This window comes from Coffea arabica, chromosome 8e (assembly GCF_036785885.1).
Source record: "Coffea arabica cultivar ET-39 chromosome 8e, Coffea Arabica ET-39 HiFi, whole genome shotgun sequence".
NCBI lineage: Eukaryota > Viridiplantae > Streptophyta > Magnoliopsida > Gentianales > Rubiaceae > Coffea > Coffea arabica.
Genome location: NC_092324.1, coordinates 47968122 through 47981453, shown reverse-complemented (window position 1 = coordinate 47981453; position 13332 = coordinate 47968122). Strand labels below are relative to the sequence as shown.

General features: G+C 36.7%; 1 protein-coding gene across 1 annotated transcript; it reads left to right on the top strand.

Moving 5' to 3' along the window:
- The first annotated feature begins 8311 nt into the window (after window positions 1-8311).
- On the top strand, window positions 8312-12488 carry LOC140013013 (cationic amino acid transporter 6, chloroplastic-like). Its single transcript, XM_072061912.1, has 5 exons — window positions 8312-8751; window positions 8929-9151; window positions 9669-9999; window positions 10145-10373; window positions 11889-12488. Exons 1-5 carry the CDS (start codon window positions 8358-8360, stop codon window positions 12455-12457), a joined length of 1746 nt encoding a protein of 581 aa, XP_071918013.1. The 5' UTR covers window positions 8312-8357; the 3' UTR covers window positions 12458-12488.
- Window positions 12489-13332: the final 844 nt, after the last annotated feature.

Sequence of the window (13332 nt, the reverse complement as noted above, 5' to 3'; positions counted from 1 at the left end):
TCTGAAAATATTTCGCTAGTTGGTGCATAAACAACCGTCTAGACTGGTGATAATTTACCGGTTCCCTTTGACTTGTTTAGGTCCCCCTCTCCTTAGTGTAGAGTAGGAGTAGTTGTAGTATAGAATCTATCGTGTCGACAAAAAGAAAAAAAACATTGTGTAGTTTACATACACGTAAATAGTACTAACTTAACAGAAACACTAATTTGTGTAACTCTAATCTCATACGATGTATACATTACATAGCCAGAATTCAACAAATTTCGGCTTCTTTCTGCAAATTATGTCCATTGACATTGTCCAGTTATGTAATTCATACAGCGTTTGCTGTAAGATATTACTACATTTTTTGTGTAAACGTGAATTTTTTCAATTCATACAACTAATTCACGATTAAACCAAAGTTTTACTAGTTTACGCTAGAAGAAGTCAGATTTTTAACAAATGTTCTTAACTGTGTTTTGAAATTCATATAGATTTAGCAAACAAGATTCAACTACCGACATTTTCTTGCTGTTAAAAGCTTACAGAATTTTGAGAATAGGATAATTTTGATTGACTGAGAATTCACGTTTCCTATCTGAAAGATACATGAAATAATATGTATCCAAATGAAGCCCTCCCTCAGGTCTTTCCGGCCTTGTGAATTCCTGGTCCTTATGTCCCACTGATTTGATGTTTCTTTTATCCTATTCATGAACTAGTGTCCATAAAACCGAGGTCCTAAATTCCTGATGTTCAACATTATCCTAAACATCATTATGTACTAGCCACTGTTTACCTCAGTCATCATTTCAGTATGGTTACCTTCAAGAGAAAAGGGATCCTCTACATCAGTGCGCTTGAGTTCTTATCAGTTGGACAGTGTTTTAGATTACAATTGCTTTTCGTACTTGTGAAATTAAAGAAAATAGCAACTGTCCTGTTTGAATTTCAATCATGAAAAAGTAGTTGCTTAGATTCTGCATATTATATGGTAGCTATTGGCGTCAAGTCAGAAAGAAGTATGTTGTAAAATGACATTCACAAAACAAGTTGAGAATGAAATCTGAATGAATTAAGTTCCATGAAATAGTTCATGGAGAGTTCTGCATATTTCTACTAGTCTAGTTGATCTAATGGAACTATTTCGTTTCAATAGATTGTCGGCATTATTAAGATGGAGAAATTTCAGAAGCCACTTCCATTTGCTTTTGCAGATGCCTTCTAGAACTTGCTATCGTGTGGAAGCAACCTTGATTTTTTATGGTATCTACCTAAAGACAGCAAATGGAGAAAAATCCAAGAAAATTCTGGTCTGTGAAAGGCCTGTTTATTTTACATCTATACAAGCCGCCACTTTGTTTTCATTGTATGGGTGCTGAAATAACTGTTTCTGTTGATGCTGATTGATGCTGATGTTTGTTTTTTGATTGTCAACCCCCAACTTGATTTCTGGGATAAACTCGCTTAATAAATGTGTGACTTTTGATATGTGTTTTTGGGATGTCAGTATATATTGGTGGATTGCGATTTTCTAAAGGAAGAAGATTGTTTAATTATTCAAGTGTTAAGTATTCCAAATCCATTCCTTGTGGTAGACAAGACTATTCATCCATGAGATGAATCTAGATCACTTTGAGCACTGCTGATCAGAGGAGAAAAACGAATGGTGGTTTTACTGATTTGTGGGCTATGCATTGCTATTTTATCAATTTTCTATTGGTCTGTCATGAAACAAAACAAGTTTATTTTTAGTGTTGGCAGACAATCTTAATTAAATAGAAATAATTTCTTGATATCTTATGTCTGATAATCCAAAAGCAATTCACAACAGACAAACTCTTTAGCAATATGTTCTTAGGTGAAGTTTTGTTTTTGTCTTGTTTGATACCAAGCTTACGTTTTCATGAAAGTAAGATCCGATTCACTGGTATGATTTCATGGTAACGTGCTTTAAACTTTTTCTGTTTCTATTCTTAGACAACTTGTTAGGTTAAATCAAATCTTAAATTGGTGACTGGACTCCCATTTGGAAAACCAAAAAATTAACATTCTGCGGAGCAGGACAATCATTACTAGGGTTGAACAGTTGCATATAGCGAATTATCAAGTGTGGCAACGTTGCTTAATCCGAAGATACAGGCAAGGGTATAGTTATTAAGCACTCTCTGTGTCACGTTCATGAACATTACCTAGCTAGCAGCTAAGACAAAATTATCACAAGGATGATCTTTATTAATTTCTTGGAATTTAAATCCGGGCACAGTATACTTATGCATGCTCAAAATCTCAAGTAGAAGCTTTCTAGTATTTCCATCATAGTAAAAATGATTAACACGTTGGAGGTAGTAATGAAAAGAAGAAAATTCTATCTAGTTTTTGTAAGGAATTTACGGAGGTCATAATATTTACTCAATCATAAAAAGAGTATAAAGGATTCTGCCTTCTTAATGCCCAGAGGTCCTTTCATGCATACCAAGTTCGATTGCAGTACACTGATTGAAGTCATCATGGGCGCTCTGCATATCTGAGAACGAATGTATGAAGGCTGTAATCATACTTTCAGATCCATAAATTTTGGCTTTCCTAATAAAATATGAGTAACTAATGAAGAAGTAATCATTTCCCAAACATGAACCATTATCTCCTTATTATATTTTAACATGGAAGTCATGTCAAGGCTGTACTGGTTTATCAAAAATAACCGTGCACTGCAAGCTATAATGCTTTGCCTAGAAATATGCCTATAAATCCTAAAAGGAACACGATCAAAAGTTATGCATGCTTGATAGTTGATGGGCTATATAATGATTTGCATCAGGGAATGCAAATGGAAACAGGTGCGGGGGCATGATGAATTCATGAATCATATCCAACTCTTTCTCAGGGCTCCCAATTGATTGCTATTCACTAGCAGCTCATGTAGGATATCTCAACTCCTGATAAATTATATGCTGTCAACAACAATCTTGAGCTGAGCTTTTGCCAAAGGATTGATTAGCTTCTAAAACAGTAAGCAGGTGTGTGTTCATGGTGTGATTAATGATGGTTAACAAAGAGACTGCTTAGCACTTTACACCTCAAACCAGGAATCTGAAGGATATCACCATCCATTGAACCTTTAGACCATCCAGGCTTACAATCACCATGCTCGTCTCACGTGCATCAGGTCTAGTGTGAAACCAAATTTGATTGTTCTCAAATATAGGAAACTACCAAAAGACACTTGCTAAACTAGGATTATCTTTGTTGATTCCTCCCCTCAAGAAAAGGTATTTTGTTCCTGAACAGCTGACTCGGCTTGGGTTCTTTTTATTATCTTTACGGTTGTATCTTGTCTCATCTGATACTCAAAAGAAAGAAAGCTCTATTTAACACATGAAATGGCATTGTGAGTGTTCCTAAGGCATAGAACACAGAGATTAAAGAATTTGATACTTGGGCAAAAGTCACAAACGAGGATGGGTGAGGAATGAGGTCAATTGGAAAGTTTTGGATACCCCACTTGTCAAAATAAAAATGCAAAAGGCTCCGACTAGTTCCTACTACTCTCATTAGTGCAAATGAGCAACCAATGACATTGAAAAGCAAACAATGCCACTGGCCGGGCCTCATTCTTTTCATATAATAGTCTTGTGATTATGATCAATTGCTTACTACTGCATGATAATCTAATCTTAATGGCACCTGAATGTCCCAGTCTCCATTCATCGTAGTTTGTACCTTATTTGCAATGTGTGGTTCTAACACATCCATGTTTAAAGTTGCTAACATTAACAGAGGTTTTGAACTTTACGAGAAAAGGGAATGTACAAGGGCCAGTCCGGGGTCGCTTCAGAGGGGGGATATTGTCACAAATCACGGCAAGGTTGCGGAGATAATGGTATTGACCTGAGCATGCAGTATATGTGAGATAGACTATTGGGATATCTTTTGGCAGCAATTTGAGTTACCTCATGTAAAATCATGATTCAAGAATCAAGAACCATCAACATCTTGTAGCTTTGCTAAAACAGGGCACTCTTTTTTTTTTTTGACTGCCAGCATTATTTTCTTAGAAGACATTTTATTTTGGGCAACGCATTACATTAGGTTCCCATGTTGATTTCATTGTTAGGACTTCAAATTTCTCTGATATCATCAACATGGTGTTTGAAGTAGGAAATTCAAGTGGTCCAGCTTAGTGTTCGAAGGAGGGAAACCATATCCCTAGAAATTTGTGGCCTGCTGAAGTAATGTTGCTCAAGCATATTCAAACCCTTGCCTAACTTTACCTGTTTTCAATACTGCTGCAGAACTATCCATCATTATGAGGCTTAGGACTTCACCTTCTCTAGCATTTGAGAATGGACCATGGCAAGAAACCCCACCGGTGCAATAATGCATAGTTTTTTTTTTTTTTGGGCAATACAGTGCAATAACAGCTGATTCTCTTTATTCTGATTAATGGTTTAAGTTTCATGATTAGAGTTTGGGTTTAGCTCTCCATCAATTAATTCAAGCACAGTAGCTTTGTCAACTAATAAGCCTCGTCAAAATAATGTGGGATTGCAACCGAACATTGTAAGTCAGACATCCAAATATACCTAATTCTTGCTGGTATAGAAGATTGAAAAATGCTCAAGACCAAGGAAAAGTAAATCTCGGGTATGAGCTGCTCTGGATTCTTGATGCATACAAGAAATCGTCTTAATTTCCAATACGAGTAGATGTTGTTGACAGAAACTTGTGTCGGTAACTAAAAGTACTAAAAGTTCCTTGTTTGAGGACCCTTAAGAGGGGAAAGTCCAAGGTCCATATGAACTCAATATTCTTTACTCTCTGGCCTTTTCAGTCGTGCAGAATTAAAAGTTTTGTGGGGACTATGCCAGCGATGCTCTGCGTATTATATGGAGATAATACTTGAGGGCAAGGAGTTCATATATTCTTTGATTCTGTGACTACAGTTGCTGTATTTGATTTGTGCCAAAGTAAGAGAGCCTTTGGACTTTTTCCTGCTGATGCTGTATCATGTATATCAGTATATGTCCATTACCAGTCTTTCGGGTAAAAGGTTTTCATAAAATTATGCTGACTATTTAACTGATGCTAAGGAGTCCTAGTTTTTCTTTATTCATCAACATGACAAAAACAATGGCTTTGTTCAATTATAGATTACTAGAGACTTCCCTCATTCAGATATATATCATTAGACAACTATGGCTCATTGCTCAATAATGCAGACTTGAACTTTGAGCAAATCTCAGAAAGGTAATTACAGCTTTGATAAGGATATATAGGTATATGCCCTAGAAACCTCGAGATTTACTAGCACGGAAAAGCGTACATCCTACTAGATCAAGGCGAAATAAGTTCATGAATACAAACTTTATGAGATCTTGATGAATATATGCTTCAAAGAAAAATAGCCACCGACTGCATCTGCTCTCCGCAAATTATACGCAATCATAACCTTTACTGGAATAAAATAGCCTATCTTGAACCGAATTCAATGGAGATTTGCAGGAAACGCCAATACATATGTAACACGCTACGTGAAAGAAATTGCCGAATCTGCTTCTGCCAAGGAAAATGACCTTCCTCTAAATATGGAGTGGCTAATTGCATTTCCCACTCTTATTGTTTACTCTCTCGTGGAACTCTTTCTTAATGCATTGATATTGAACTTTAATCTCAAAATGGCTACTTATATAGCTACTAAGCAATCAGCATCTGTCAAGAACTTAATTAACCATTTGCATGTCCAAACTACAAGACTTTTACCTAACTTTTTCTTTTGGCTAAATGTCTAGATTTGAAGAATGAGGGACATTCAAAAAGGCCATCAAGCACCATAGCTTAAGGTCATGAATCCAGCCTTTCCAGTACGAAATATGCTAGCCAGGTACAATTGCTGGATATAGATAAACCAGTGTCTCTATCAAACAGAATGAATGGCAAGCAGCCAAATTGTGATGATAGAGGCAATGACTAAGCTGTCTATGTACATTGGTCGAATGGAGGGAATCCTGGTTGATCTCTCTGAGTCCAAAGACATCTCGCATGTTCATCTTAATCATTTCTAAATTATGAGACATTAGTGAGGAAAATCCTGAGGGCTGTTCTGCTTGCATTTGTGTGCAAATCAAATTGATCAGTTGTAAACGTATATGAAGTCTAGTTCATGCATGCTTCTGAATCTTGTTTGTTCTGAATATCTTAGCTTAAATTTGATACAGTTGGCATTGACTGTACACCTGAAGCATACCTAGTTGAAAGTTGAAAGGTCCTTCTATTAAAGGCATTACTGCTATCTCTTGCTCATACCTTACTGGAATTGAATAAATCATCCACTCAAGAACAGAAGTACATAAGTTCTGCTCAATATAATTGTTACCTAATACCTTAAATTAAGATCAATATTTCCTACACCGATGATGTATGTAAAAAATTATGCCACTGCAGATATACAACAAAGGACATATATAGACGAAGGGGTACATGAAGCCCTTCTCTAGAACTAAATATAAAAACATCTGAGAAATGATATTCAAATAAGACGTAAAATTTTTGCAAAAAAATGTAACAGAAAGAAAGAAGGTGGTCCATTCAACCTTTAGTAATTTCCTGGCAATTGTCCCTTACTAATCCAACTCAGTTGAGTCATGAATCTGACACAGTACTATTATGGGGTAATAAATTACAGGAAAAGGCATAGCTTGTTTTAAACAGTCCCTACATTCATTGCAAATCCTTCTTTAATTACTTAGTTGCTTGATAAAGCAATGCAGTTGGCATACTGCCCGTTGGTCGCTAATCATTACGACAGCTTCCGAAACCATCGCCTTTGGACTTGATAAGCCATAGCCTGATGGTAAATTAACTTGTCATGCGTGAAACACTTGAATTTGTAACCTCCTTGTCACAGCAACTGATGAATATAAACTGCAACAAAAGTTTTGTACTGTATAATTTGATTAATCTGGAAGACAGAATCCAAAGAACGGAAAGCCGATTTCTACGGAGTGGGAAGGGGATAAATAAGCATCTGAGTACGCTGCCACCAAGTATTTGTGAACTAAAACTATGAGAAGAATCAGTTTAGGAATCAAGTCCAAATAGTTCTCAACACTTGAGGAAGAAATCTTTAGTTTGCTTTTACAAAGTTTGGATGCTAGTCACATCTTTTCAAAGTACTTGGATAGGGAAATTCCAAAGATTAGGTCAAAGTCCTTTCAGCTTTGTGATTCGTCTTACAAGTTTGTTTTCAAATTGTTTTGCTTTCTTCCCACCTTTCTTTGCATGCTTCTTTAGGAGAAGAACCTCTTTGATGTCTTGGGGCCCTAAAAAGCTCAGGAGAAAAAGGATTATTAATGGGATAAATCAATCTCTTAGAGGCCAAGGAGAACTTTGTACTTTCATCAATCTTGGGGCACACAATCAGGGTTCTCCAATTATCCAACAATCCTTTGAAATAGGGATAATTTTAGAAACTTCCCTTGAGATTTTTTTGACAATTTCACATATTTCCATTGAGATTTTAAAAATTATACATATCTCTCTCTTGAAGTTACTGTTTTGATAACCAAAACTATTCAATGGTCAAAATTTTGAATAAATAACTCAAAATGCTCTCATGAAATTGTAACGTTCATTTTACTCTCATAAAATTCTCAGAAAAAAGTTAGAACATGCATAATATCACAAATTCTTTCAACTCTCATTTCTACCATCTTAAACTTTCCATATTCCCACATCCTACATCAGTACCACTATCTCCATGACCACCATCACCATAAGTCCCTAAATTCTAAAATCTCAATCTAAAAAAGGAATAGCACCATTAAACTTAAACAAATTTCACCAATTGCATTAATATAACACTCTATCTTTCAAATGTTGGAGTACCAACACCAACCCCATCTTTCTTAAACCTTCAGCCCTCATCTTGTTCTATTCTTCCCCAAATCCTCCAAGCAAAGTTAAAATTAATTTGTAATATGCTAAAATAGTGTTTAAGACATAATTGATTATTCAACGAGCGAATCTTGTTTTTGTTTCCATTTATTGTCTAATTGCATGAAATGCATTCATATGCATAAGATTAGGAGTAGATTAGGAGCAGATTGTTTAATTGCATGAAAAACATTAATATGTTAAGGTTATTATTATTATTTTATAAGGCCAAGGGAAATTAGTGTAATATTGAAAATCTCAAGGGTATTAGATGAATCTCTCAGAAATCTTGAGGGAGGTTCTTGAAATTATCATCCCTTCGAAATATGTACCATGCAATATATATATATATACACATATAGAGAGACACATTCTACAAAACCCAATGCATACTTCTTAACCTTCTCGTGGAAGCCAAAAACATTCACTGGAGTGTATAAATGGCAGCAATTGATCAGCCTGAAACATCTGGATCTATGAACTTCTCTACTTACCTTCATTCGCTCTCTCAGACGCCTAAGAGGCTTAAGAAGAGAATATTAGCAACATGGACACCAGACCAAGAGCTCAATAAAGTCAGGCTCAGGTCTGGTGCAGACATGAAGAGAAAACTAACCTGGTATGATTTAGTGGCTCTTGGAGTTGGAGGAATGCTTGGTGTCGGAGTATTCGTTACTACCGGTCCTGTTGCTCTAGATATCTCCGGTCCTTCTGTTTTCATTTCATACATAATAGCAGGAATATCAGCTCTACTCTCTTCTTTGTGCTATACTGAATTTTCCATTGAGATTCCAGTTGCTGGTGGCGCATTTAGTTACCTCAGAGTTACTTTTGGTAAGGAAAATAATCCTTAACCTCTTTTAATATTATTATGAAGTTTGGGGAAGGCATGAGCTTCAATCCCCAGACATTCTTTTACTAAGGGGTAGGACTAATTCTTTCTTTTAGACATGTCTTCATTTAGCTGTTCAGCCTAAGACAGAAAGTTGCTCATAGTCTGAAATGATGCAGGAGAATTTGTGGGCTACTTTGCTGGTGCCAACTTACTGATGGAGTACGTCTTATCAAATGCTGCTGTTGCAAGAAGTTTCACGGAGTATCTCTGCACTGCTTTTGGAAGGAACGATCCAAACTCATGGAGAGTTGAAGTGGATGGATTAGTAAAGGGTTATAACATGTTGGACTTTCCAGCAGTTGCTTTAACTGCTGTTCTAACTCTGTGCTTGTGTCATAGGTTGATCCCTTTTAATTCCTGCTTCCAATCATTCCCCAGATTTTCCTTCTTATATTTGTTCTAATTATATTTCTCATACCAGTTAGTTAGTAAGACAGCTTTTAAGGTTTGTATACTGCCCTGATATTCCATTCTCAATAATAATATAAAAAAAAGTTTGGAAAAAGATCTCAGCAAACATGCCATAATACCTCATGCTACTTGAAAAAAAGTTGTGTGTGATTGAATTTTGATCTTCATCTGGAACTTTTGTTGCATCAACCACTGGAGATGGCCGGTATAGTGCGCTGTTCAGCCACAAATTACTATTATCTGGATAAATTCATTGATTGAATGAAATTTGAAATGCAACTTTTTTTTTTGTTAATGTGATAGAAGTGACACCAATACTATGATCAATCTTAGCATCTAGTGCTTCAAGAGAATTATTGTATTTTCATAGGTATTAATTAACATAAATATATAAGTGGCATTTCATAGCGATGGCTTTTGGTTTTTTGTTTTCGGAAATTTGCAGTACAAAGGAAAGCTCAATTTTGAACCTAGCGATGACAGTGTTCCATGTAGCTTTCTTTGGTTTTATTATCATTGCTGGTTTTCAAAATGGAAGCCCCAAAAACTTGATCAAACCAGGAGGCCTGGCTCCTTTTGGTGCTAAGGGAGTCCTTGATGGTGCAGCAAAAGTCTATTTCAGTTACATAGGCTATGATTCAGTTTCAACAATGGCAGAAGAGATCAGGAATCCTTCAAGAAACCTCCCAATTGGAATTGTGGGCTCAGTACTTATTGTTTCTGCACTTTATTGCCTCATGGCCTTGTCTTTGTGCTTGTTGGTTCCTTATGACAAGGTCAGTAGACAAAAAATATAAGCGAATCATTTTATTCAAGTCTTTGGAAAAATTGAGGAAAAAAATCCTGAAATACACACACACACACACATGCAGATATATGTATCTTCTCATGATTTGATACTATGTTTCAAATGATTCCTAGATTCCAGAGAGGGCATCGTTTTCGGTTGTTTTTCGAAATATAGGTTGGAAATGGGCAAGCAACTTAGTAGGAGCTGGTGCAAGCCTGGGAATTGTGGCTTCTCTCCTGGTTGCCATGCTCGGCCAAGCAAGATATCTTTGTGTTATTGGGAGGGCCCGGCTTGTGCCATCCTGGTTAGCTAAAGTGCATTCGAAGACAGGCACCCCACTAAACGCAACTATATTCTTGGGTGAGTTTTTTCAACCAATGAGTCTCTCAATTACAACCCTTTCAATGGTTTTCGTCTGCTTACAAAACGTTTTCATAAAAGTAGTACTCTTTATTGAAACTTGAGTTACTTGACGGAATTGTATGTGGAAGAAAGAAAATTTGGATGATTATACTGAGCCAAATTCTCAATTTTTTGAGACCTTAGTGTACATTCTTTTACTATTACTTTGTGCAAATATGGGAAATTCCAGAATCTCCTTGTCTCAAAAGGCAAATATTGCTCTAATATTTTGACCATATGATTATACAATCATTATTCATTCCAACACCCGCCCGCAGAAACACCCCCCGATCACCCCCCTCCCCCCCCCCCCCCCCCCCCCCGGCCCCCAAAAAGAACCCCCCAAAGAAAAAAAGAAAAGTAAAGTTTTTCCTCACTTAATGATTGAGGTCTTTCTTGAAAAGCAAGAAAGTTTTGTACTCATAATCCCACTCTTGAAACGAAAACGTCTTTATGATCTTGGGGAATGATATACTAGATTTTCTTTTTCTCCTGGTTTAATCGATTGGAGATCATGAATCCCTGCAAAATGATAGCCGGCTAGAGGCTGAGAAAATGCAGGAAAAGCTTGTCGTTTACTTTTACACTTGATGCAAAGCACTTTTAGTAGAGGACAATTGCAGATAGAGTCAACGTATGCCTGATGGCATTCTCTCGTAAATGCTTAAATGTCTATCTTATCGTGTCCTTTCATTTCAATGTTGGCAATTAAATCTTGATAATCATCGTCATTATATCTGTATGGTTCTTGGATGTTAAGTGATCCTTCATCAGTTCATTGAAACCATAAACTTTCTAACCAATCAAATATGAATTAGGTTGAGAGTCTGATTTAACATTTTGGGAGTAGTTCTCAAGTTGATGATGAGTCATATCTGTTGGCATAAGTTCAGTAATATGATGGATTAGACAATAGAGAAATTAAAGAGTAAGCATTTGTACCGTGTAATTGGTAGAATTAATACTTGTAAATCTTATATATACTGACGGTGTAAACACTATCACGGTTGGGTATGCGATATATATGGAAAATTTGAATTTCAAATTTAAATTTAAATTATGTATCATGCATCTAACGATGAAAATGTATATACTGTCAGTGTATAGAAGATTAATCCTAATACTTAATAGTGCTCTAGAACTCGTGCAATGTTACTGTTTTTGGAAGGCCTATAAGGACCAAAACCTTCTGAATTCCTCTGATCAGTTTTATATCACAGTTCATCATGGCCTTGCTCCAATTGATTCTGGTTGATCTTTATGCTGAAGGTTTTAACTTTATGGTACCATAGATGTTCATGAGCGAACAATTATAGGGGAAATTACACTCGTTTTCCAACTTTTCCAAGCATCAAGACCTAAGAGCTCAAAATTTGTTTCTGCCAGGGAAACTACGAATGCTACAACGTGTAACAGGAAAAACTATATATCCATGAATTTATATGACCCATTAGATTCCAAATCTTGATGCAGGATTTTGCCAAGCATCAATTGCACTCTTCACAGAACTGGACATTGTGATTGAGATGATCTCCATTGGAACCCTTCTGGTGTTCTACCTGGTGGCTAATGCTCTCCTATATCGTCGATACGTAATCACAAGCAGCCATCCTCCATTCCCCACTCTCCTGTTTCTCATCCTCCTCACTTGCACCTCAATTGGCTTCTCCATTTCTTGGAAGCTGAAAAGACACTGGTGGGGTCTACCATTATTTGGTGGCCTGATGATCACTATCACTGCCCTTTTCCAATATCTTGTGGCCCCTCCTGCTAGCCAGCGCCAGGAACCTGCCAAATGGTCAGTGCCCTTCATGCCATGGCCGGCTGCAATATCCATCTTTCTCAATGTTTTTCTCATGACTACCTTACAAAAGCTTTCCTACCAAAGATTTGGTATATGGGCATGCTTTATTACTTTGTTTTATGTAGTGTATGGTGTTCACTCTACATATCATGCAGAAGAAATGGAAGTATGTGTTGATAATGGTGTCACCACAAACTCATCCGTTCAGCCGACAAAGTTTGATATCCAAGTTTTATAATGAAAGGAACCAGTTTTGCTTTGCTTTTCCATTTCTCCGATTTTTTTTTCTTACTATTCAATTAGTTGTTTTTGTTGAAAAAAGTGAATTTTATGAACTATTTCATGAAATTCTTCTTGGATTCTTGAAATTTTGACCCTCTCTAAATTAAAAAAGCTACAGGGACTAAATAAAAGCCTGGTTAGTCGAATTTGGGAGGTGCATTCTAGGCAGGGACTGAAATGCATGCGCTGGTTGCTAACCTTGCCAAGAGCACTTTCCAGTTTGGGATGAAACTTCTTAACGGGCCTTCTTAGTCAATGAGACATTTGTTAGGCTAAGACTAATTGGGCTTCCTTGGCCCAGAATATTCTCAATTAACAGGCCTAATGCCCTCCTGAAAATCCAACAAACCTACTGGAGTTTCATCAGACCTACAACAAAGCTACTCTAGGCCTAGGGGTCAATCAAATATTTATGACTAATTGGGCTTCCCTGGCCCAGAAAATCCTCAATTAACAGGCCTAAAACCCTCCGGAAAATCCAACAAACCTACTGGAGTTTCATCAGACCTACAACAAAGCTACTCTAGGCCTAGAGGTCTGTGCTCACCTACGAGTCAAAGAAGAACTTAGTCCCTTTTTTGCGGTCACTAAGGGGTGAAATTTTTTAATTGTATGTGAGGTTCGAACCTATAAGTATAATCCAAAGAAAAATTTAATTCCTTTTTTATGGTCACGGAACGATTTGCTGCAGGTACTCTGCTGGAGGTACTCTCACCGTGCCACTAATTCCAAAACACATGAAAAAAAGTTCTCTGGGTTTGAATGGATAGGAGCTTATTTGATATATTATTAAAAATAATTATTATAACACTTGTGATGTATATGAAAGAT

Coding starts and splice junctions, on each gene's coding strand:
- LOC140013013 (XM_072061912.1), top strand. CDS start 8,358: ATGGCAGCAATTGATCAGCCTGAAACATCTGGATCTATGAACTTCTCT. Junction 8,752..8,928: donor TTACCTCAGAGTTACTTTTG/GTAAGGAAAATA, acceptor GAAATGATGCAG/GAGAATTTGTGGGCTACTTT. Junction 9,152..9,668: donor ACTCTGTGCTTGTGTCATAG/GTTGATCCCTTT, acceptor GGAAATTTGCAG/TACAAAGGAAAGCTCAATTT.